Source organism: Castor canadensis, chromosome 6, assembly GCF_047511655.1.
Source record: "Castor canadensis chromosome 6, mCasCan1.hap1v2, whole genome shotgun sequence".
Lineage (NCBI taxonomy): Eukaryota > Metazoa > Chordata > Mammalia > Rodentia > Castoridae > Castor > Castor canadensis.
The window spans coordinates 115,618,662-115,643,638 of record NC_133391.1 but is presented as its reverse complement, the minus strand read 5'-3'; the positions used below and the strand labels follow the sequence as shown (position 1 = coordinate 115,643,638).

Genomic DNA, 24,977 nt, shown 5'->3' with positions numbered 1-24,977 from the left:
GCTCAGAAGCCTCAATCTCACCTTGAGACTTCCTCTGGCAGCGCCCTTGTGCTTCCTTCTGCAGCCTACTTGTGTGCGTGGTACTTCTGCAGAATGTTCCCACCCCAGCAACCATCCTTATTTAGCCTTTGTGTCCCTCTCTGTTTCTGCAATAGCTCCACAGTGGGCTTGCTATCTCTTTCTCTCCTCTTCCGTTCAGCATTCATTCTTAACCTAAGCAGGCTTTGAACAGCTCTTGGTGCTAGAGAACAAAGCAGAGCTGGTCGAGTACGCCCTCATGAAGCTGAAAATCCAGAGCCCGGCCTCCATTTGTGCCATTCCCTGTGGTTGTGCAAGTTCTTCATAGCACGAGGATACTGGACAAGACTACCTTCGAGAAAACTTAGAGTCACTACCTATTCACCCTGGCTTCTACCTCTGGGCCGCCTTTGCCCAGAACCATTATTTTGTCTAATTCTCACAATAGTGATATATGGGTTAGCCTGGGCTCTGGGTATGCACTGTTCCCAAATTAATTGTTCTAAAACGTAGCTGTGTTTATTATGTTCCTTTATTTTTATCTACACTGTATTTTTTCTTATATTATTGTTGTGCTGGGGGTACATTGTGACATTTACAAAAGTTCTTTCAATATATCATAACTTACCCCCTCCATCATTCTCCTTTATCCCTCTGTCTCCGTGTTCCTCTATTTAATTCTTTGCTCATTTGAATTAAGAGCTGACTTCTACACTTCAAACATGTCCTGACCTCAGCTCCAGCACGCTGGACTTTGCCAACCTGGCTCCAGCACGCTGTGGATTTGCTGCCCTGTTTGTCCTTGTGCGTGCTTCTCTTGCCACCAGGACCTTAGTGCCTTCTCCAACTGCTCAACACAGCATGGGCACCCTGCCTACCATCGGTGATGCTTTGGTAAACTCTTTCCATGCTTCTCACCCCAACTAAGTTCTCTTGTTTTAGAACTAGCATGAGATGGTTGGAGCAACATCAGCCTTGGAGCACAAACTATCTGTTTGACCCTCCCTAGCCAAATCCTTTGGGTTCTCAATGTTTACAGCACAAAGATGAACAAAACAAATCAAGAAAGCCCCTACTCTGTGTCTGCAGAGTTGTTCTGAGGGTTAAGTATTTGATTCGGTGTCTATCCAGGGACAGCTCCACTGAAGAGAATGAAATTGCAGGAAATGCATTGAAGGAAATATTCCAGAGTTCCTCTGCACCCCGTCATATCTGCTCTTGGGGTTATCTCTACTTTTATAGCCTTTCCTGTGTTCTTCCTCTTACCCTTTTTTGGACTTGTGTTTTTACCTCCTGGTCTGAATATCCTGGATGGAAAGGTTGTCTTTTGTTCCTCCTAATGTCCCTGCAGTGCTGCCAACATGTTTTTCATGTATCAAGTGTTTAACAAACACCTACAGGACTGCACTGGGTTGTTGTCTTCTCGAAGTTTCCCAGGTCTGGTCTGTTCCTGGCAGAATATAAAGAAGGCTCAGAGACAAAGGATGTTGACCTGTTTGGGAAGACTATGGAATAGTTCCCAAAGTTGATTCCCTCAGCCCTGGAGAGTGACACTGATTTGGAAAAGATTGTGGAGCTCTCTGCTTCTTCCTGAAACTTTTTCCCTTTGGCTAGTTGGTGTTCATTTTCAAAGAGATGATGAGTGCTTGGGTTTTGTCTGTGTTTGTCCTTAAACTTTCTCTTCTTATTCTGTGGGCCATCACTTAGATTTGAAGTGTATGAAATTCCCAGAAGGTCTTGGCACTTTTTTATAGACTGGTCCCCATCAAAAAGGGATCCTAGTCAGAGCCAGTTGCCATTCATCCCTATTGTTACTGCCATTTGTTATATATTAGCAGTGCAGCAGAGTATTTCTTAGGAAATAAGTTTTAGCTGGTTTCAGGCCTGCATTTGGTGAGACCAAATGAATTGTCACCAGCTTTCTGTTTTGAGTGGGGTTTTTTTTCTTCCTCAACCTACTCTTTATGGAAGACACTTCAATGTCACCTTGAAACATAAAGAACTTTGAGAAAATTTGTCATAACCAGAAACAGATTTAGACTCAATGTGTTGCTTCTTTCAATGTCTACTTTTAGTGCATCCCTATTCCGGAGTCAAGCTGCAAATGAATCATTGTGTACATAGAAGATTCTTCTTTATTTCTCTGGTAGAAAGATGTCAAAGCAAACAAAACTCTTGACTTTCTTTACTTTTAGCTAACTAGTTTGTGTTAGCCTATTGGTTAGAACATTGGTTCTATGATTTTTAAGTGGTAAAGTTGATTATTGAGAAATGAGTGTTTTCTCAGTAACATATCAAGATGAGCAAGTTTCCCTAAATCTTCCCTAGACAAGAAAAAAATAATTGGTGTGGTTGGTCAAAGTCTATTTTCTAGAAGCTGTGCATAATGACGTGAGTCAAAGGTCAAGAATGAGCTCTGAGGGCCCTGGCAGTGAGGGGACACAAAGGGAGGGTTTTGAGTCACTACTGTGGAGCCCTTGAAGAAATGAGCAGGTGATGAGGAACTGTGGGATTTTCTGGCTCAGTTCATCCCCACATCTTCAAGAAAACATATGGTGAAGGTCCTCGATACTCAGCAAGCGAATTTTTGTTTGGCTCCTCAATGGGTATATTCGGCCTTAAGGCAGCCCGCCTACAGCAGGGTTACAAGAGATAAGTTTGGACTCGGGAAAGAACAAGGAAAATAATAGAAAAGGACCCTTGATAATGAAAGGGTTGAGAGCCATGGAAGACTGGAATTTTATCTCAGAATAGTCATCTGGAAACTGAGCAGAAGCTGACATGCAAAAGAGAGGGAAATTAGTGAGTAACTGAGATATAAATAATTTTGCAAGTTGAGAACTTCTAATTTGCCTTGAGTGAGGTACAAGGTTAGTTTTAAGGAACTTTCCTAAACAGAATTTTTATAAACATAAAAGGTACTTTTAGAAAAAAACACCAACAATTACATTTGGTGTATGTTAACAGAGCTCACAAGACAATTTTATTTACCTTTCTAGTCTTTGCCTAACCTTTTGACATCTACATTTGGCCACATGTCAAATTTAAGATGTGTAACATGAGCAAAGAATGAATGTCTGGTATCTTTGTTTTCTCTCCCACAGTTATGCAAATGCACTACTCACCCTTAAACTAGAAGCCTTGTCCCAAGGGCAAGATAAATTAAGCTGGAATGAAATTCAGAATTGTATCGATATGATTAATACTCAGATTCAAGAAGAAAATGATCGTAAGTATGGAACACTTCCCTTCTCTAGCTTAGTGGGACAACTTAATTCTTGAGAGTTGCAAGTTTTTCCTCTTGGAGTTTATAAGAATACATTCCCAGCAAGGTAGGTTCATGTCTATAATCCCAGACAGTCTGGAGGTGAAAGCAGGAGGGTTGCCATCCAGGGTTGGCTAAGGCAAAAACATGAGACCTTGCTGAAAAATAGATGAAAGTAAAAAGGGATGGGGGTGTGGCTCAAGTGGTAGAGCGCTTGCGTTCAAACCCCAGTATCACCTCCCCCCAAAAAAAGCCTCCCTTAATTGTATGTATTTATTACATATAAATTATATTCAAGACATAAAAATACAGAAGTAGAAGTCCTAATTATTTTTTTATCTAGAAAAGACTTGACAACTCCACTTTTGTAAGTACCCAGCATTTTCTTGACCTTTGACGTACTTTCCCACCTAGGAATTAAAAAAAAAAAAAAATTGGAGTACAATCTGACTTTATGCTCATAAATCATGGTGACTTGATCTATTTCTAAAATTATGAGCTACTAGCATGAAAATGGACCAAGCCCAAGAAGACATGCCCTCAAACATGCTTTCTTGATGTCAACTTGCTTCCTTTTGCTTATAAAAACAGAGTGAAGAACGCAGCATTGTGTAATTATTCACTGCTTTTCTGTAGCATAAATGGCCAAATTCAGTATTCAAGTTGTCTCATCACCATCTCCTTGGCCTTTCTAGTTCTTTGGCTTGGATTGCTAAAATATCAACCTCATTTGTAGCTCCAGCTTCTTTTTGCTTTGTTTTTTCCTTGTTTGGTTGTTTTTTTGTTTTGTTTTGTTTTTTGAGACGGGGTCTTGCTATGTAGCCTCAGCTGGTCTCAACCTCACCATCCTCCCACCTCTCAAGTGCTGGGCTTCCAAAGATGGGACCTGGTTCTCATCGGGCTACCATGCCAGCCCGGCTTTGACTTTTCTGTCACTTGCTCTCAGCTTGCTGATGGAGTGGGCAGAAGCTTATGTTGTAAGTCTGAGAGTGTGCTTTGTAATAGTGTGTTTTGGTAAGGCCTCAGATCTGGTCCCCTACTACTGTATCTAACTCTGGATTACTAAGATCAGATAAAGCACCTGACTTTGTTAGTTGATTGCATTACATAGTTTTCTTCTTATTCTTTGCTATTTCTTGTGAGCAACATGCCAAAAATCAAGGTCTGGTTTGGCTTTTGTTTCTACACATCTTCTCACTGGAATCCTGGTATAAAGGGAGAATTGCCATGAGAGTGTGCAATAAGTGTGCTTACTATGACACTGACATCTGGACATCATTGTCCTTTTCAAGTTGTGTAAACAGCTGAACTTCCTCTTTTGGGAACACAGAACTTTCTGTTCCCTCACTGCATTTCCGGCCAATGAGGTGCGGGAAGTGTCTGTAATCAGCACACAGTGTGCACTTTGCTCTTTTTGATGTGTTGGCTTGGATGCTTTGTGGCTTGCTAGATGTCAGTCAGGAGGCAAGCACTAACTTGAGCAGATGTTCAGCATTGGGGTAGGGGGGTGGGGCAGCATCATGGGTGGGCAGAGGTTAAGGGAGAGAACCACGGATGCTGCTGCTGCTGCATGTGTGCTGCAGATCTTGGGCCCCTAATCCTACACCTTCCTGTCTTCTTCCTCAACCCCCACCTCCACAGGCTGAGTCTCCTGCTGCAGTGGTTGTGGGTGTGATGCCACCTGCAATGTAGCACTTCTTTCTTTTATAAGGTGAGCCAAACAAAGAGTCAGGTCCCACCTTTGTTTTCTAACTTTCCCCCAATTCTTTGTGGCAGACCCTGTAGTCCAGGTCTGCTTTGGGGACCTCAAATGGGCTTCTACTCCAAGTAGAAGCACTGGTGCCTTGTCACCAGTGCTACTGTTGGAGTTTGGTTCTCCTCCTTGACACAATTGGAGGGAGAAGTGCCATTTTCAAATATCAAACTGAGCCTCTGCTTTTTCAGGAAAAAAAAGTTATGCTTATGTAACTTAAACAGTGGCCTTTTGTAGGTAGATACTATTTGTGACAAAAATCTCTTGACTGCTATGGCTTTTATGCCGTGCAAAGGACAGAGCACAAGGCCTCTCTTACATTTCATGTAAACATCTTGTCATGATGGGCATATGTCATGGCCAGAAAAGTTACTTCAGAGACTAGTGTTTCCTTTCTAGAATTTGGGAACTGTAATACAGAATATTTATCTGTGCTTTGCTTTGATTTTTTTTCACTTTTGTCAAAATGAAGTATTTTTGTTTAAAGTTCCCAAAATATTGAGTTTGATATCATATGTATGGGTAACTGCTTAAAAAGCTAAATGTTTATCTCGATAGATAGATAGACACAGATAGATAGATAGATAGATATAGATAGATACAGATATATATATAGATAGATATATACACACTTTATATATATATAGATTGTGGATGGACATAATTTCCACAATGTACTATTTAAACCATCTGAAAGAGCTGAGAATTTTTTTTTTTAGAGACATATACTTTAATCTTTTTTTTTTCATTTTTCTTTTATTATTCATATGTGCATACAAGGCTTGGTTCATTTCTCCCCCCTGCCCCCACCCCCTCCCGAGCTGAGAATTTTTAATGGGCATTTTGAAGGTATGTTGCTCTTGCCTTCCCCTCTACCCCCCACCACACCACACATGCCAGAATCTGTTCCTGAGTCTGACTTGTGATGTGGATCAGATGTGCAGCTCCATGGAAGGGAAATCCTGTGGGGAAAATGCCCTTCCTCAGACTGGGGTATTCTGTTTCTTACAAGAAAGTTCCGTTTTCCCAAGACAGTCATAGAGGAACATTGTTTTAACTATGTAACCTAGGGTACTTTCGTGCTCGAGATTTTGTTTTTTTCAATTTGATAGGTATCATTCCTTATAGGTAACTAACTTCATCTGCTATTTCAAACCTATGGCTTCTCCCAGGAGGCCCACCCCTCACTGGACTAGAATGTTTATGGTATCATGCTTTGATTTAAAGAAGTGGGTCATGGACTGAGGCTCAGCAATCTTTGTTCATATGTAATTTCCCCTTTACCTGAATAAACAGAGAAACTGATACAGATGTGCCCAGGGGGCTTCTGGGTAGGTCTTTCAGCTCCTATGAGGTCATTTACTGTGACTTCAGCAGCTTGTGTTAGCAACACACCCCAAATTTCAGCCGGTGATTTCAATCAAGTCAGCTGGAATGCACGCATTGCCAGGTGATCGGCTGTTAGGATGTGTGTACATTCTCTTTCTCAGACTTGGTGCTCTTAAGACCATTTTTGGATGAGGTGTTTGAAGGTATTTAGAGCAGCTTCACCAAGAGGGTGTCCAGTGAATGACGTGAAGTATCCTGTACTGTCCAGTTTATAAATACCATAGGGTGAGATGACAATACCTTGTATGTGGATTGTATTTAGATTTCCAGAGTTCTCACAATATCTGGAAGTCAGTTAGTTTACATGTTAGAAAAATATTTTTGCTTTGGATTCAGACATATTTAAGTATTATAATCTGGGAAATTTTCTAGGAGCTTTAGATTATCCCTTTCCCCTTACAAATAAATTGTGTCATTCTTAGCAAAGTGGTATTTATGGGGTTATATATTCAGAAAATACTTAGCTAAGTGTTTACCTTAGTTTAAATGACAAGATAGAGATAACTTTAAAAGTTCATTCTGTTTCATGGCATATCACATTTGTAAGAATGCTTATTTTATAAGCTTGCTCATTAATGTTTAGTTGGTTTTTGTTTTTTTACCAGTTTTTGTTCATCAGCACTGAAGGAGGCAGTGAAAACCTCCTGTTAGCATGTATATGAGTGTGTACACATACACTCACAGTATTGTTTTATTACTGGGTGATAGTAAATTTTTTTAAATCATAAAATGGCACTGAGAAGTGGCCACCAAACAGATCTATTTTGCTTAGAATTGTATACAATAAACTTTTCACACTCCATAACTTGGCTTCTGTGCTTTTATTCCTGGTCCATATAGTCTGTGTTCTGAGATGATAGAAATTAAATAAGAGGGTATGCTTATCCATCCTCTATGAATTAGGAATTCATGTATTATTTTCTGTTATTAGATAATATGTGAAATCAGTTACTCATACTCAAGCCTTAAATTTTTCCCAAAATATACATGACTTTATTTTCACGAAGCCTGTCTCTATTTCCCAGCTATATGTAACTGTTTAAAGTAAATTAAAGTATAAAGCTAAGTAAAATGTCTGAGTTCAGTTTTTCAGTTATACTAGCGACATGTTAAGTGCTTGATAATAACGTGGTTAATGGCTACCATATTGACCAGCACAAAGAAAACTTTCCTGTCACCATACAAAGTTCTATTGGATAGCACTGAGCTGTGTGGAAATTCACTCTATTTTTTTTCGACAGTGTAGAAGATTGCTTGGTTTTGAACTGTCTGTTTTGGCATCCTTACAGAGGACTGAAATAAAGTAATATGAAGAAATAGAGTATATAGCCAAACCTCTCTCTATACTTCTGTTGTCTTTCCTTTTTTGGTGTTCTGAGATTGAACCCAGGGCCTCATGCCTGCTAGGCATTCTGTTTTCTTATCTGTACATCTCTCAGTTAAATTCGTTAGGTTCTGGTGTTCCGTGGTTCCACCACCTGTGATCTTGGCATTACTATCTAGCATCTAAGTGAAGGTAACATTAGAAGTAGCGTCCCTGTTGCTATTTATTTGCAAAGTAACACCTTTATTGAAATATCACAAACCATAGAGTTTTCACCCTTTAAGATTGTACAGCAGCCTTTTGCTTCCAACTTTTTTCCTTTAGCATAATGTTTTCAAGATTCTTTCACATCTTCTCATATATCAGTACATTTCACGTTCCTTTCTAAGTCAAGGAATATACTAATCTATGGAAATATATTTGTTTATCCATTAATCATTTGATAGAAATTTGAGCCATTTCTACTTTTTAGCTATTATAAATAATCCTGCCATGTACAAATTTTTGTGGACATGTGTTTTCAGTTGGCTATATACCTAATGGTAGAATTGTGGATCATATGGCAATTGTATGTTTAATTTTTTAAGGACCTGACAAACTGTTTTCAAAGTGACTGCACTATTTTCCATTGCTGCCAGCAATGTATGAAGGTTCTAATTTCTCAACATTCTCAGCAACGCTTGTTATTGTTTATTTTTTATAACCATCCTAGTGAGTGCAAAATGTTACCTTACTGTGATTCAGATTTACGTTTCCCTACTAATGACTGGGGCATCCTTTTCATGTGCTTATTAACCATTTGTTTATGTTTGTTAAAGAATTATCTCTTTAAATCCTTTGTTCATTTTAAATTGTTGAATTCTAAGAGCTCTTTATATATACAGCACGCACGTCTTTTTATTAGATATAAGACTTGCAAATATTTTCTCCTGTTCTTTTAATAGTTTTTTTCATTGTCTTTGATAGTGTCCTTTCAAACACAAAAGGTTAACTTTGACAAAAGTCTCGTGTGTTTATTTTTTGTCTTTTGGTGTTTGTGCCCCTGGCATCATAGCTAAAAAATAATTGCCCAGCCCAAGGCAATTTATTCCTATGTCTTCCCCTGAGAGTTTTATATGTCTGGTCTTTAAATTTAGGTCTATGATCTTTTTTAAAAATTACCTATCTATTTACTTATTTTGGTCACTATGTAGACCAGGCTGGCCTAGAACTCCCTCTGTAGACCATGCTGGCTTCAAACTCGCAATCCTCTTGCTTCGTCCTCCCAAGAGCTGGAATTATAAGCATGCACCAACAAGGCTCAGCCTTGGCCTATTTTGAGTTATTTTTGTGCATGGTTTGATGTTCATACACAGGTGGATATCCAGTTGTCCCAGCACCATTTGTTATAAAGATTATCTTTTTTTGCACAATTGAATTGTCTTGGCACACTTGTCAAAAAAATCAGTTGACTATAAGGGTTTGTTTCTAGCCCCCCAACTCTGTTCCATTGGTCTGTATGCTTATCCTTATGCCAGTTCTGTGCAGTTGTTATCACTGTAGCTTGTTGTATGTTTTGAAATGGGAAAAGTTGTTCAACTTTTTTCTTCTCTTTTTCAAGATTGCATTGGTTATTCTTGGTTCCTAGCGTTTCCATATGACTTTTAGAACTGGCTTGTGAATTTCTGTTTTTAAAAAGGATTTTTATAGGAGTTGCATTGAATTTTGGAGATCAAGTTGAGGAGTTATTTCCACCTTCACACTAATATGTTTTCTAATGTATTACCTTTCCATTTGTTTTGGTTGTCTTATTTTTTCCCGGGGTTTTCAGTGTGCATGTCTAATGCCTGTTTGGTTAAATTATTCTTAAGTACTTATTCTTTTTGTAATTGAAATGCATTTGTAATTATAATCTATTACGATTTGAATTTTCCATAATTTCATTTACAGAATGCCCATCACGAGCATATAGAAGTACCTTTGGTTTTGCCCATGGACCTTGTGTTCTCTACACTTGTTTATTAACTCTTCCTAACAGGTGGTAATACAAAAACGTATAACGTGCTATGACTTAAAAAGAAATTTTTTTCTTCATTTTCCAGGAATCGTAGCTATAGGATACATCAATGAAGCTATAGATGAAGGGGATCCTTTTAAGACACTAGAAACCTTGATGTTACCGACTGCTAAGATCAGAGATGTGGACCCAGGCCATGCTCTGCACTACCAGGATGTTTTGTACCGTGCAAAGTCACAGAAGCTCAGGGTAGGTTTTAGTTCTTTATTTAAGTTTGCAGGCTGGGGTGGGGAGCGGGATAAGAAGGAGGAGTTTTGATCCATTTTTCTTAAATCACATGAGCTTCTTATCGCAGTGAGTCCTAATGGAAACGATCAGGCTGTTTTCATAGTGCCAAACAGTAGGGAAAGCTAGTACCAGGGCTTATTGCTGCTTCTGTTCTTTCACTCAAAGCCCAGTTGTAGGTAAGTTCTTGTTCAGAGTCTAGTTCCTTGGATGTTTCCTGATTATATCTTGTGTATACTGTGCAGTGTTTAACATCTGATGGGGAACAGTGCAATACAGAGGCAGCTGATGGCGTGATGCCATTTGTGTGTTCTCTGTCCTTATTCTCAAGACACTCAGGAACTTACAAGGAGGCAGAGAGCATTCTTGTGTAGAACAGTTAGCATGTAGGGGAGAGTAGTGTGCTGCAAAGTGTCAGAAAGATAGGTTCAGAGAAGGCTGAAACTGTTGTGGTCTAGAATCTCAAGAGAAGCTGGTGTGGAGGTAGAACGGGTGCCTGAAAGGGAAGGAAGAGTGAGTAGGTGGGTGGAGGTCAGCACAACTCAGTGAGCCTCAGGCTGGCATGGCAGGAGATTCATCTGCAGGAATCCTCTTGAAGAGTTGGGGGTTGTCTGGTAGTAGAACTTACACTAAGAAATCTAGGGCTCCTAGAAGGGTACCTGGCTAAGTGTTGAGACTTGGATGACAAATCACTGAGAGTGGGGAGTGATGTCCTCTAGGACCTAGCCACTGGTGCCTACCCTGTCCCCAGCTGCAAGCCCACCTGAAAGGAGTGGTCATTCACTTTCCATAGTCTTCGAGCCCAGGAACTGCCTCATCTGAAACATCCTTGGGTAGAGCACATATTTATGGAGCACTCACTGTTTATTGGGCGTTAATAGTGAATATTGTACTCATGTTGTCTCATTTAATCCTCGTAACAATTCCTAACAGCCCCTCAGTCGCTTAGCCATTACTACTGCCATCTTCTAGATGATGAAACCAGGATTAAACAATTGCCCAAAGCCATCCAAAAGGAATTAGTCCTGGAATTATAACCAGGTCTGTCTAATTCAGAAACATATATTATGATGTGTTATAGTGGGTGGAGAGAGAGATTTATTGCAGCTTGGTTTACAATAACAAAAGAGCAAAATGACCTAAATGAATTTCCTTCTGTTTTCTTCTTTGGCAGTGCTTGGGGATCAAACCCAGGCCCTTGTGCACGATAAGCAAGTGCTCTATCACTGAACCACATTCCAAACCCCACAAATGACCTAAATGTTAAGCCACCAAAAGCATGCTTCCACATGCACAGAAACCAGATACACATCCACGGGAGGAGGAAAACGTGCATACTTATAAACAAAGTGTTTCTGAATTTCTGGAAAGTGAACTAGAAGGCTGGGGCAGATAGAACTTTTCTTTGTTGTTTTGTATTTTTCTGCTACATGGATTTTTAAATGTTTTAAAGAGTGCATGTAGTGTTTATATTGGTATGTAAAAATCCCGTTTGCTCCACACTACTAAACCTCCTCATTGAAGGTAGAGGAAACTAGGCCCCGAAGTGAGGCCTTCTGCCCCGTGCTGGCAGTGCCTTATCCTTGGTGCCTTCCAGGGGCTCTAGGAATCTTCCTCAGCTAAGTCTCCGATGTGGGCTGGGTGCTGTCCCATCCAAAAGGATGAGCCTAGGGCTCTAGGCAAATGCCTGGCCAAGGTAGAGCCAATAAATGGGACAGTGAGTACTCAACCCCAAGCCTCTTGTCCCCACATGCCAGGAGAGAAAAGTGGGCCTCCACTTTGCTGTTCCCGTGATAAGGCTGTGTCCATGGTACACGACAAACTATCAGCATTGAAAAAGGTAATTGTTTGCTTGGGAAACAGGCACCATTCAGGTTCTGGCTGTGTGACCTTGGTCAAGTCACCACATCTTTATGTACTTTGTTTTAACTTTAAACAGTTTTTTTTATTACACAAAGGTTGTCACATATTGGATAGTTTTCTACTTTGTACACAATTCTTACTTTCCATAGAAAGGCTGCTTTCTGCATTTCTCAGCTGATGCTGGCAAGCACTGAAGTCCTGATTTTAACAGAATAGGACTAGAAATGCCTCAGGGATTTGAGTTGAAAGCAATTCTTTGGTACATTCTTTTGCACCCAGTATCAAGAATGTACAAATGCCGTTTTATTCAAAAATACAAAGTATATTACCTGTAGATATGGACAGTGACAGCAGTAAGCCATTATATACTGTCAACTGAAACCAGTAGCTGGTGGTTAGGATGATTCTCTTAAACACCAGCCCGCCTTTTCTCCAGGCATTTTGTTCCATTGAGTTCTCCGAAGTTATTGGTAAGGAACCCTGGCTTGAGCTTCCTGTCTTTAACAATTGCTCATTAACAAAGTTAAAGCACTGCTCTAGTAATTAGAACATGCTGCTTCCCATACCCCCTCCATCTACCCATTGTGCCCATTCCAGGGTCCTCCTCCTCTTTAGGAATTTCTGTGGCTAAAACTGCTGCTCTAACTGAAAAGCGGCCCCAGCATCATCCAATAAAGCGGTTCTTACAGCCTTTACTGGATCAGTAATTCCTTTCCTACCATAGTCACAGAATCTCCAAGCATTGCATCATAATGAACGTCTAGGGAACTTTGCAGGATTTTCCCAACAGTCAAAGATCCTTTAATACCTCTTAGTGATACTCACTGCAGGAATTTTTTTTTTAAACCTGCTTTAGCAGGAGTTAATGAGTCCAAGGCTGGGATGCACCAAAGCAGAACACAGCCCTTCCGAGCACAGTGCCTTCATCAACACCGCTCTTGCAGCATGAGGACAACTGTGACTCTTTGTTTTCATTCACTTTGACATCACTTGTCCCAATTTTCACTTCAGTAAAACTACTCCATCTGAAAGTTTTACCAGTCATTCATTTGGTCCTTTCTTTTCATAGTCGCTAGTTGTGATATCTAACTGCTCGATGATTTCTTGAATATATTTTTCACTTTGAATTTTGTCACCTGTTCCTTTCAAACGTGTGGCATCATCTTCTGTCATCATGACCTCACCAACTTTTCCTAAGTCATGAGCCTGAGTGTCTTCAAGACTTAGAAGCAAGCCTTCCTCACCAAACACTGCACCACCAGTAGAAAGAGCCATGTGTTTTAGCTGGTTCTTTCTATTGTCACCAAAACCCAGAGCGTTAACTGCTACACCATGATGACCAATTTTTAGCCTATTCGGCACAGGGCTTCCCCATCAGCATCGTCAGTGATTATGACTAAGGGCTTTCGATGGGCATTGGCATTTCAAGAGGGGGTACAGTGGACTGGATGCTAGAAATGTTTTCACTCAATAGAACACAGTCCTAAAATGCACATTTTTTACCTGCTGAGGTGTGATTGAAGTATGGGCAAATAGATTCATGACCATACTTCGTAACTTCAGTAATTTCTAATTCATTGTTCAGTTTTTCCATCCAGTAAAATGATGATTCCCTTCCTTCCAGCCTTTCTCATCGCATCGACGGGATGTCACCAATCTCTTTGTCTCCATTTTCAGACATGGTAGCAACTGAGCAATTTCTTCAGGGCTTATCATAGGTTTAGACTGCTGCTTCAGTTCACAATCACAGCATCAATAGCTAACGTCACACCTCTCCTGATTTCCACTTGACTGACACCTTTGCTAATCTCTGAAGCCTTCCTTGGCCATGGGATCTGCCAGTACAGTAGCAGTGGTGCTACTTCATCTGTATTGTTGGCAATATCGTGAAGCTTAGTTCCAGTATTTTTATATTTATCCTTTCAATCAATTGACTTTGAAACAGTCACACCCCCTTTTGTTATGTCAGGACTCCCTCCAATCATCTGTTTGATGATCTCTGTTCTCCCCTTTGGCAGCTACAGCATCAGATAACAGGTCTATATCTTAAAGCATTAAGGCTCAAGCATCTGCACCAAATTTTCTATCTTTGGCATAAGCCTGAACAAGATGAGGAACCAGTACCCTGGACACTGGTCTCATCAGGCAAAGGACTGTGAGTAATCGAAGCATTTCTGTAGGACGTTGACAGAGAGTGTAGGTGGTGAGGCAGGCCATTGGTGGAGAGTGGGGGCTGAACTTATATTCGCATGTGTAAATTGAGAAGAATAATACCTGTCTCACTGAATTATAAATAGGGTTAGATGAGAAGATATAAAGCATATAAATGTGTTATTATAATATATTAATGTTATATTAATGACATTAATTACAAATATATGTATATATATATATATATGTGTGCCTGGCACCAAAAAAAAAAAAAAAACAAACCAACCTGCCTAAACAATGTAACTTGTATTATCATGGCTGCTTCCCAAGTTGGCCATGAGTGACACAGAGTCTCCTCTGCCCATACAACTGGGTTCCTCTCTGCCCATAGCATATGGGGTTTGTCATTGAGGGATCCTGACTCCATAAAGCCAAGGCTTTTCATGGGCGGACAGTGTGGTTCCCTTCCAAAGCATTCCAGTCAGGCTCTAGACAGAACTCCACAGGACTCCTGGGCACTCAGGAGGCTTCAAATGCTCATTGTGTGACAACTCCGTGTTGGACAGCCTCCCTGTGTGTGGAAGCAGCAGCTTTAATGGTGTGGGTGGAGCATTAAATATGGAAAATAGGGATCTGGCTGCTAGCTCAGGAATCAGTGGAGCTATATTAGCCATCACCAATAGAATCAAAACACTACAATTCCAAGGAATACCTCGGATTTGATTAAATTGCTATTTTTGAGCACAGTTTGCTTTTATTTTTTTCTGATGCTGGGGATGGAATCTAGGGTCTTACACATTCTGGCCAAGCACTGTACCACTGAACTCCAGCCCCAACCCTAGTTTATTCATTTTTAAGCTTTTCTCAGCCTGTTCTTTTTCCTAGAAAACATCTAATTGTGTTTGGCTGTGTTTGTGTTTTGGTTTTCATCGCTGCTATTTTGATTCCTGGAAATTTCTAGTGTATTTATATAGTGATATTTCTGTGCCTTGCCTCCTTCCCAAGGTCTAGCCTTAGAAAATAATAGAAAAAATATTGCTGGTATTATCAGTATCAGGTAAAGCTTATTCTAAAATGTACAGCCATTAAAGGTCACAGTGAGTGACATCTTTATAGAATGATGCACAGTTTTATCAAAGACTGAGGTCAGCGATGTAAGTTGGTGAGGATTCTTGATCCTCTACAGTTAACCTTGTAGAGACACCAAATCCCTTTTGTCTCATGGGACAGGATGGTTCATGGGCATGTCCGCATATACTTAGCAGACTAGAACACATTTTCTTTGTCTATCTACTGAAAGCAATGAATTCTGGGTGATTTTTAAATTGAAGGCTTTGCTTGACAACATATGAATTATACCAAAAAGTTCTGATTTGCTCCTTGTGTATTTACTCCACAAAAAGTAATTGTGATTTTGGGCTGGTAGAGTGACTCAGGCAGTAGAGGGCTTGCCTCGCATGTTCAAACCCCAGTGCCACAAAAAAAAATAATAATAATTGTGCACTTAGCAAGTGAATATTTCTGTATTTTTCCCCAGGAAAAACTGCATTGCAATCGATGATTTGTTTTTTTAGAAATGATTTCTTTCCATTGAAGTTTTCAGAATCTTGAAAGTTAGTTTAGATCTGTTTTTCTTGCTTGCTTTAATGTTAGCCTGATTTTTTTACTCTTTATGTAATCACACACACATACTATAAAGAGTCTTCATATCCAAGATGGGGTTTTTTTGTTTTTGTTTTTGTTTTTTTGGTGGTACTGAGATTTGAGTGTAGGGCTTCACACTTGCTAGGCAGGTGCTCTACCATTTGAGCTACATCCCCAGCCTTTTTTTTGCTTCAGTTATTTTTTGGATAGGGTCTAATGTTTTTGCCCAGAGCCAGCCTCAGATCAGAATCCTTCTACCTATACCTCCCACATAGCTGAGATTACAGGTGTGTGCCTCCATGCCTGGCTGTTCATGTACAAGTGTTTTGTCCAGGTCCAATGAAACAGAAAACTGTAACTCAAAAGTATGTATTTTAATGTTTTTATTGTTTGAATGGTCAGAGCAAAGTATGTAGTCAATTTGTGTACCTACAGACTTAACAATTCATCTCAGCAATGCCTCATGCTTAAAGGTTTCTTCAGCCCCATGTGTGTTCACTGATGGCCCCCCACTCTTAGCCACTAGTACTTTTCCTAGTAAAAAGAATAAAGAAGAAAAATAGCTAAATTCCTACATGACCATAGATGGACATTCTTAGCTAAACTTCCTTCCTTTCTCACATCCTATTGAGAAATGATGGCATCTTGTCATACAGAGCGTGTTGCCTTTTCAGTGTGAACTGAATGGCCTTTAATACTGCTTAGATGCTTTGGGATTCTATTCTTCCATTTAGCCAGTAATGTGCAAAGCATGAGCTTGAAAACATGTGGGCCTAGAGTGGCCACAAGAACCTCAAAGAAGGGAGGGACAACACCTCCATTATACCGTTGTCCCTCAGCAGCCCCAGGGGACTGGTTCCACAATTCCTGCAGATACTGAAATCTGCATGTGCTCTAGTCCCATGGATAATATGGTGTAGCATTTGTATGTAACCTCTTCACCGCCTCCCGTGAGCTTTAAAATCGTCACTGGATAATTTATGATAAATAATACAATGTAAATGCGGGTAGCCTGTTATATTGTTTATACTACATTGATTAGGGAATAGTGTATTGTTTAGGAAATAATGATAATAAGAAAAAGTGTACATAGTCAGTATAAACACATTTTTTTTCAAATACCTTTTATCTATAATTGTTTGAATCTGCAGCTGTGGAATTTGGAGATATGGGGGGATGACTATATGACACTTGTTTATAGAGCTATAAACTATAGTTTATAAGGCTAATATTTGTATATAAACTTTATAGTTTATAGAGCTAATGTTTGTATATAAATGAGCTACATAGAAGTGTCATGACTAAAAAAAAAGTTTAATGTGCTTTTGAAAGTTCAGGTGAGAAAAATGACACTCTAACTTAAGAATCAGGAAGAAAATTCCTTCAAGGACTTCAGGAAATGGACAAAATTAGGCTAAGACTTTAGAATGAGCTTTCAACTGAGGGAGAAGTAAAGAGAGGAAAAGTCAAGCTCATAGCCAAGTAAGATTTGGCTGGTGCTTAATCACCAAGGCTTCATAGGAAGTCAAGTTAGAAAGTTAGCCCTGAACGCCGATCGCTTATTCCAGAAGCGGTGGAGGGTAGGTAGAGGTTTTTGATGTATTGAAACTGGTATCTGAGAAAGAGTAACCTGGCATGATGTGTGAAATGAAGGGCAGGCTGACAGTGAGGAGAATGCTTAGGAGGCAGAGGTGAGATGAGGATGAAGGACGCTAGTAAAAGTTACTACAGAGATAGAATCAGGTGTGAGCAGTCCTTAGCATAAGCACCAAAAAATAATGCTAAGTTCCAAGGATGGTGACACCACTCATAGGAGGGAAGGGGGAATTTCAAGAGCTTTAGTATCAGTAAAGTAAATGGAAATGTGTCTGTTGCCATAGAGAATAGTAGTAACTTTCCTCTGCATTGACTTCTGAAAATACTGATAAAGTGTTTTAAAAATTACTAGTGCTTTTGTAATGTTTAATATTTGAAATACTGTTTCTTAGGAACTCAAAAATTGGACTAGAGAATAGAGCTGCTTGCATATGCCTCCCCAAGTGTGTATGTTTTCACAGATAGCTTTTCTTGTTCTCTAAGATGATTTCACCACTGTCAGCTAAGAACTGGATTGATCTGTGATTTTTGACATGAGAAAATAAAGGAATGGATCTAGGCAACTGTTTAGGCTACCCAAGCACAAAGCTATGAGATAGGTAAAGTATAATCCATCAGTGTTGTTATTGTAGTAGTTAGCATGGTGAATGATGAGTATAATGTTGCTTGGAGTGAAGCAAATTGTAAAAATCACAAGGATAAAGATAATCGCCTTGATATACCTCAGCCATCTTTGATCGTGTGCATTAAGTCTGCAGATGATGGTTGTGTAGCAATAGATACTAACCACAAATGGAATTAAGAATCCAAAGACTGCTAAGGAGATGAAGTAATAGAGTTGGAAGGAAGATGAAGACTCGCATGTGTTGTGGACGTCATGGCAGGTAGTGATCTCCAGCTGGACAAGATAGTACTCCTGCTTTAGGATGAAAAGTGGCAGCATACATAAGAAAACTACCACCCACACCAGTCCACATGTTAGCAAAGTGTAATTGCGCTTGGGCAGCCTCCGGTAGGTGAAAGGATGGACAATGGCCAGGTAACGGTTGACGCTCATGCAGGCAAGGAGCAGTATGGAGCAATACATGTTGCCATAGAAGAGCACCGTGGTGGCTCGGCACATGACCTCTCCAAATATCCAGTTGTTCCCGTTGAGGTGGTAAGCTATCTTAAGTGGCAATGTCATACAAAAAAGAAAATCTGCAATAGCCAGGTTGGTGTGGAAGATGGACAGACAGTTGGATTTGGTCCTGAAGAAGAGTTTCCACAGGGTCACACTGTTGACTGGCACACCAATCACAAACACCAGGATATAAATGGTAGGTATCAGCTTAGTACTTAAGGAACTTCTCAGATAGCCCATGGTAGCATTATTCATGTAGAGATTTGAAACACTTTCTTCAGGACACTTCATTTTTACAGTTGCAGTGGCTCCTATCGAGCCTTCTATGTCAGAAGATGGAATATAATCAAAATCACTTGAGGGATTTCCATGAAAGGTCTTAATGGTTAAGGTTGGCTTTGCTGAGTTGTCTGCAACATTTTCCATGCCTGTAATTAAAAGAAAATATTAACATATTATTTGTGGCCAAGCCGTATCTATGTTTGGAAAAAATAAAATGAAGTGGTTTTTGTGCTCCATAATTTTCAGCAGTTATACAATTTAGACTCATTTTTATTTAAAAAAAATTATAGATCAGGCAATACATGGGCATAGATTTAGTGCATTCATAAACTCCAGCTCCATGCTGTCCCATGCAAAAAAGAAAAAATGAGATGACCTCCCTGCATGTAAAGAGTTTATAATGCTGTTGGAAACAAAATAGCCCAGTGGAACATTACAGGCAAATGTTACACTGACTATTCAGTGTAATGTTACACTAACTATTCAGGCAATAGTTAACAGACTCAAGTATTTGAACAAAGTGTCAAGGAAAAAAATGAACTTGAGCAAAGCTTATAAAGAGATAGAATTGAATAGATGATGGTAGTGGTACAAAGTTTTAAGTAAAATGCATTGTCTTGTGCTAAAAAGGTACATCTAAGAGATGAAGTGGAAAAGGTAGGTTACACCTAAATTCTTGAAGGACCTCTAAACTGTCCTGAGAAATCCTGGCCTGTTCATGGGGTTGCACACACAACTTTGAGCAGACGACTGACCATTGTGATAGACCGACTAGTGCCGCCACACCCCCAAGATTCCACCTCCTAGTTCCCTGACCTTACGATACGTTACCTCGCATGGTGAAAAGGACTTTGCAAATATGATTTAGAATGGATTCTGAGATGGGAAGAGTATCCTGATTGTCCATGTGGGCTAAATGTAATCCCAAGAGTCCTTAGAGGAGGGAGACAAGAGGATCAAAGTCAGAGATTTGAAGATGCCGTGCTACTTGCTTTGAAGATGGAATAATGGGCCATGAGTCAAGGAATATAGGCAGTTTGTAGAGGCTGCAAAAAAATAAAACAGATTCTCTCCTAGCATCTCTTGAATGAACACAGTCCTGCCAACACCTTGATTTTATGACTTTTGGCCTCCAGAAATATCAGACAAAAATCCCGTGCTATTATAAGTGCTTAATTTATGATCATTTATTATAATGCCAATAGGAAACTAATACAAGCATGATTTCGACTTGTACTTGCGGTGACTTTGGTGATAGTATTGAGACTCGATCATAAAGGTAAGAAATTAGAAGCAATAAGGCCTGATCTGGAGGCTTTGGTAATCATTCATACTCTAAGAATGGTGACTTACTGAACTAGAGCAAAGGTGATGGGAGGGTGACGATGAGCTCAGAAGGCTGGGCAGGGTGCAAAGGGACTTGGACTCTAATTGGCTGTGGGGGAAGTGGGGAGAAAGAAGGCAAGATGCCTGGGAGGTTCATCCTAAGTGACTTGGAAGGGGCCGTTAACTGAGATGAGACAAGAGACAGAGCACAGGAGTGGAAGACATTAACATCTCGTTTTTTAGGATTACTGTGGTGAAGTTGTGAAATGTCCAGCAAGTGGTTAGATGATTAGATGTGGAGTCTGAAAGTTCAGGAATCCAAATTGAAGAAGTAGATGTTTTTAGTGTCCATTGAGGCTGTAGTGTTGTTTAGGAGCAGTGGTGGAGATGGCCGAGGGAGACTTGAGAAAAAAAAATCCAAAAGCAGACTTTGGGGGAAATGCCAGATTTTTAAAAGGAGAGAAGACAGACATGACAGAAGATAAAATCATTACGGTGACCAAAGTAGTCAGAAATGAACTTTCAAACCTGTTAACTGTATATTATAAATACTTGGCATAACTTGGCCTGTTGATATTAGTAATCCTAGTTCCCAAAAGGGTAATTTCAACAACAAATAAGCCTTAATAATTCAAACCTGCTTAGCATTATATAGTGTTTCTGTGAATTAATCTTTGTCATCTATCAAATATGGCTTCTATTCTTAATGCCAAATTTAAATTTCATACTTAGTTTAAAATGCTCTGCCATTTCCATTGTCACACAACCTCTGAATTTCTGTTAAATAATTGAGGTTAGTGTCTTCTGGTTTTCATCTCTAGCCATTTACTCCCAGGTGAAATTGAAGCTTTCCTCCTAACACTGAAATCAGTGTGTAGGATGAAGGAAATGTGGTCTGAACACCTGGGCGTGGAGGTGATCAAGTGCTCAGACTAAGAGGAAAGAATTTGGAAAGTGGTATTCTTCTGTGCCTGTGTTTAGATACGACCATTGGAGGTGTGTCGTGTAACACTTGAGCCCAGCTGTGCAAATCCTTCAGCACACATTCACATTTTGGAAAAGTTGTGTCTGACATCACCCATAAATGAGAACCTTTAAAGAAAGATAAGCAGGAAGCCAGAAAACATTGACTGCAAACCACACTGTCCAAGTTAACTTCCCTTTACGATTTGGTAAGAGAGCTGCTGAAACCAAGTGTTTGTGTTTTAGAAAATTCCTGTGACTGAACAAGACCTTATGCCTACAAACATACCCGACAAGTCTGTGCTTGTGGAGACATTGCCTCAATTCCATTTTCCATGAGAATTCCAGATCTGGTCCCACTTAAATTTTTTATTCCTCGGAGCCTGGTTTCCCTTAAGAATAGTGCTTGTTGATAAGTTTTATTTTTAAGAAAATCTATTGACATTCTTTATGGTTATTCCATTTGACATAATGTTTCTGAAATGTTTTCAGTCCTTGGAGACAAGTCAAAGCGAAAGACTCCAACAATAAGTGAAAGACTATTCCTTCTTACCTCCCCCACCCTATTGAAGAAAGCAGATTCACTGCCCTTTGTCTGTTTAAAGTCCGCCCCCACTTTCACTTCCACCAACCATACTGGGATCTTGACGGCACTCCTCCATAAGCCTCGTTTTGGCTCACCCACTCCCACAGAGAGCCATGCTTAGGTGTGCTAATCATACCACAGGTTCCCTTACAGCCCCCTTGATCTTTCCAGTGATCTTGGAGACTCCAACTACTAATTTAAGCAACATTCCTTTATAGAGGGTTTCTTTTTGTTCAATTTTGGGATCTCCCCACCTCTCCCACTGTTAACAGTGTGACTTAACATAACCAAAAGGATTCAGACCTGTCTCAACATGGTTCATTTCACAGCAAGCAAGAGATTACAAGCTAGCATTGTGATGGGTAAAACAAGAAATACGTACAAAACAGAATAATGGTTTTTAGGAGATCTTATTTCTTCAATTAAAAAAAATCATGAGGACAGAGAGAATTCCCTGGTACTACTGAAAGTCAAAATCTGAATTTCATTTTGGAAACACTGTTAATATCACTGACTACTGAAAGCAAATGACTCTTTCTAGCAATATTCTTGTTTGTCCCATTTCCATTTGTGTCTTACCAGGAAGTAAAAATAAACAGGATTTTAAAAATTCCTTCAAAATGTGCTCTTTCCTAAACTAGAGGAAACCTCCTCAACTACAAAAACTTCTCACAGAGTATTGCTTTTTGACTTAATTGCAGATCTCTAAAATCTTGACTTTGGCATGAATTTTTAGATATTAGTAAAGATCACTTAGTCTTTGACAAGGTTTGAGTAGTGAGCAAACTAGATTTGCACTTCCATGATTTCAACCTTTTAATAACCAAGAGCAAACTCTGCCTTTTGGTTTGCAGTTTTTCTGAGAAAAAAACTAGGATCAGTTGACTCTGACAACACACAAACCAGTCCCCATCATACCCTAGGAGAAAAGAACTTACCACTTTGACAAAAAGTGGGTTGCAGAAGCAGCAGTCCAGAAGCTGCCAGGATAACAGCTTTCATTTTGATGTCCTGAGCCCCAAAACTTCTCAGAGGTTACCAAACATGGAAAGTCACAGGGCACAGTTCCCCCTCAGTTCCATGTGTAGCAGCAAATGGAGCCTTGATCTGTTGACACAAGTGAGCCACCCTGGGCTTTGTGGGAAGGAACTTGCCCTGGTCCTCTGCAGGGAAACGATGTCACTACTTGTAGTTTCCATGCATGACTCAGGCCAGACAGAGCCTCTGAGCATGTTACATAATTCTTGGAGGATGTCATTTAACTCTTCCCCACCCCTCACCATCCAAACTGAATGGATGCCACAGCTCTCCCCAGTGTGCTTGCGTGCATTTAAAGAATGGCAGGAAGTATAGAGTTACATAACTAAGATGAGAACAGATGCTAAGTGGCAATTAGCTTTGAATGTATCCTGTCTCCCTTTTATCCATTAAAAAAGCACAGCTCCATGATGGAATTACTACTTAATCACTGAGCCCTTGGAGTTTATACTTTCCTCTATCTATCCTTCTTGAACTCATCACATAATTACAAATGAAATCAATCATGAAAAAACAAACTTTTTTTTTTTTCATTTTTCTTTTATTATTCATATGTGCATACAAGGCTTGGTTTATTTCTCCCCCCTGCCCCCACCCCCTCCCTTACCACCCACTCCACCCCCTCCCGCTCCCCCCCTCAATACCCAGCAGAAACTATTTTGCCCTTATCTCTAATTTTGTTGTAGAGAGAGTATAAGCAATAATAGGAAGGAACAAGGGGTTTTGCTGGTTGAGATAAGGATAGCTATACAGGGCATTGACTCACATTGATTTCCTGTGCGTGGGTGTTACCTTCTAGGTTAATTCTTTTTAATCTAACCTTTTCTCTAGTTCCTGGTCCCCTTTTCCTGTTGGCCTCAGTTGCTTTAAGGTATCTGCTTTAGTTTCTCTGCATTAAGGGCAACAAATGCTAGCTAGTTTTTTAGGTGTCTTACCTATCCTCACCCCTCCCTTGTGTGCTCTCGCTTTTATCATGTGCTCATAGTCCAATCCCCTTGTTGTGTTTGCCCTTGATCTAATGTCCACATATGAGGGAGAACATACGATTTTTGGTCTTTTGAGCCAGGCTAACCTCACTCAGAATGATGTTCTCCAATTCCATCCATTTACCAGCGAATGATAACATTTCGTTCTTCTTCATGGCTGCATAAAATTCCATTGTGTATAGATACCACATTTTCTTAATCCATTCGTCAGTGCTGGGGCATCTTGGCTGTTTCCATAACTTGGCTATTGTGAATAGTGCCGCAATAAACATGGATGTGCAGGTGCCTCTGGAGTAACAGTCTTTTGGGTATATCCCCAAGAGTGGTATTGCTGGATCAAATGGTAGATCGATGTCCAGCTTTTTAAGTAGCCTCCAAATTTTTTTCCAGAGTGGTTGTACTAGTCTACATTCCCACCAACAGTGTAAGAGGGTTCCTTTTTCCCCGCATCCTTGCCAACACCTGTTCTTGGTGGTGTTGCTGATGATGGCTATTCTAACAGGGGTGAGGTGGAATCTTAGTGTGGTTTTAATTTGCATTTCCTTTATTGCTAGAGATGGTGAGCATTTTTTCATGTGTTTTCTGGCCATTTGAATTTCTTCTTTTGAGAAAGTTCGGTTTAGTTCACCTGCCCATTTCTTTATTGGTTCATTAGTTTTGGGAGAATTTAGTTTTTTAAGTTCCCTGTATATTCTGGTTATCAGTCCTTTGTCTGATGTATAGTTGGCAAATATTTTCTCCCACTCTGTGGGTGTTCTCTTCAGTTTAGAGACCATTTCTTTTGATGAACAGAAGCTTTTTAGTTTTATGAGGTCCCATTTATCTATGCTATCTCTTAGTTGCTGTGCTGCTGGGGTTTCATTGAGAAAGTTCTTACCTATACCTACTAACTCCAGAGTATTTCCTACTCTTTCTTGTATCAACTTAAGAGTTTGGGGTCTGATATTAAGATCCTTGATCCATTTTGAGTTAATCTTGGTATAGGGTGATATACATGGATCTAGTTTCAGTTTTTTGCAGACTGCTAACCAGTTTTCCCAGCAGTTTTTGTTGAAGAGGCTGCTATTTCTCCATCGTATATTTTTAGCTCCTTTGTCAAAGATAAGTTGCTTATAGTTGTGTGGCTTCATATCTGGGTCCTCTATTCTGTTCCACTGGTCTTCATGTCTGTTTTTGTGCCAGTACCATGCTGTTTTTATTATTATTGCTTTGTAATATAGTTTGAAGTCAGGTATTGTGATACCTCCTGCATTGTTCTTTTGACTGAGTATTGCCTTGGCTATTCGTGGCCTCTTGTGTTTCCATATAAATTTAACAGTAGATTTTTCAATCTCTTTGATGAATGTCATTGGAATTTTGATGGGAATTGCATTAAACATGTAGATTACT

The 24,977-nt window shown here is 39.8% G+C and overlaps 2 protein-coding genes and 1 pseudogene across 2 annotated transcripts in view; 1 reads left to right on the top strand and 2 right to left on the bottom strand.

Moving 5' to 3' along the window:
- Iqgap2 (IQ motif containing GTPase activating protein 2) overlaps positions 1-24,977 on the top strand; it is a 254,967-nt gene that overhangs the window by 163,769 nt on the left and 66,221 nt on the right. The window contains exons 12-13 of the mRNA XM_074077256.1: positions 3,123-3,247; positions 9,831-9,994. Coding sequence (XP_073933357.1) covers positions 3,123-3,247; positions 9,831-9,994 — 289 coding nt within the window. The remainder of the gene's footprint in view (positions 1-3,122; positions 3,248-9,830; positions 9,995-24,977) is intronic.
- LOC109683297 (60 kDa heat shock protein, mitochondrial pseudogene) lies at positions 12,001-14,248 on the bottom strand (annotated as a pseudogene).
- Positions 16,057-22,780, bottom strand: F2rl2 (coagulation factor II thrombin receptor like 2). Its single transcript, XM_020159081.2, has 2 exons — positions 22,503-22,780; positions 16,057-18,835 (listed from the first exon to the last, which is right to left on the bottom strand). The coding sequence occupies exons 1-2, from the start codon at positions 22,564-22,566 to the stop codon at positions 17,787-17,789; spliced, it is 1,113 nt and encodes a 370-aa protein (XP_020014670.2). The 5' UTR covers positions 22,567-22,780; the 3' UTR covers positions 16,057-17,786.

Excerpts from the sequence above, each read along its gene's own strand:
- F2rl2 (XM_020159081.2), bottom strand. The coding sequence starts at position 22,566 with ATGAAAGCTGTTATCCTGGCAGCTTCTGGACTGCTGCTTCTGCAACCC. Across the intron at positions 18,836-22,502 it reads ACCCACTTTTTGTCAAAGTG|GCATGGAAAATGTTGCAGAC; the intron begins GTAAGTTCTTTT and ends TTTTAATTACAG.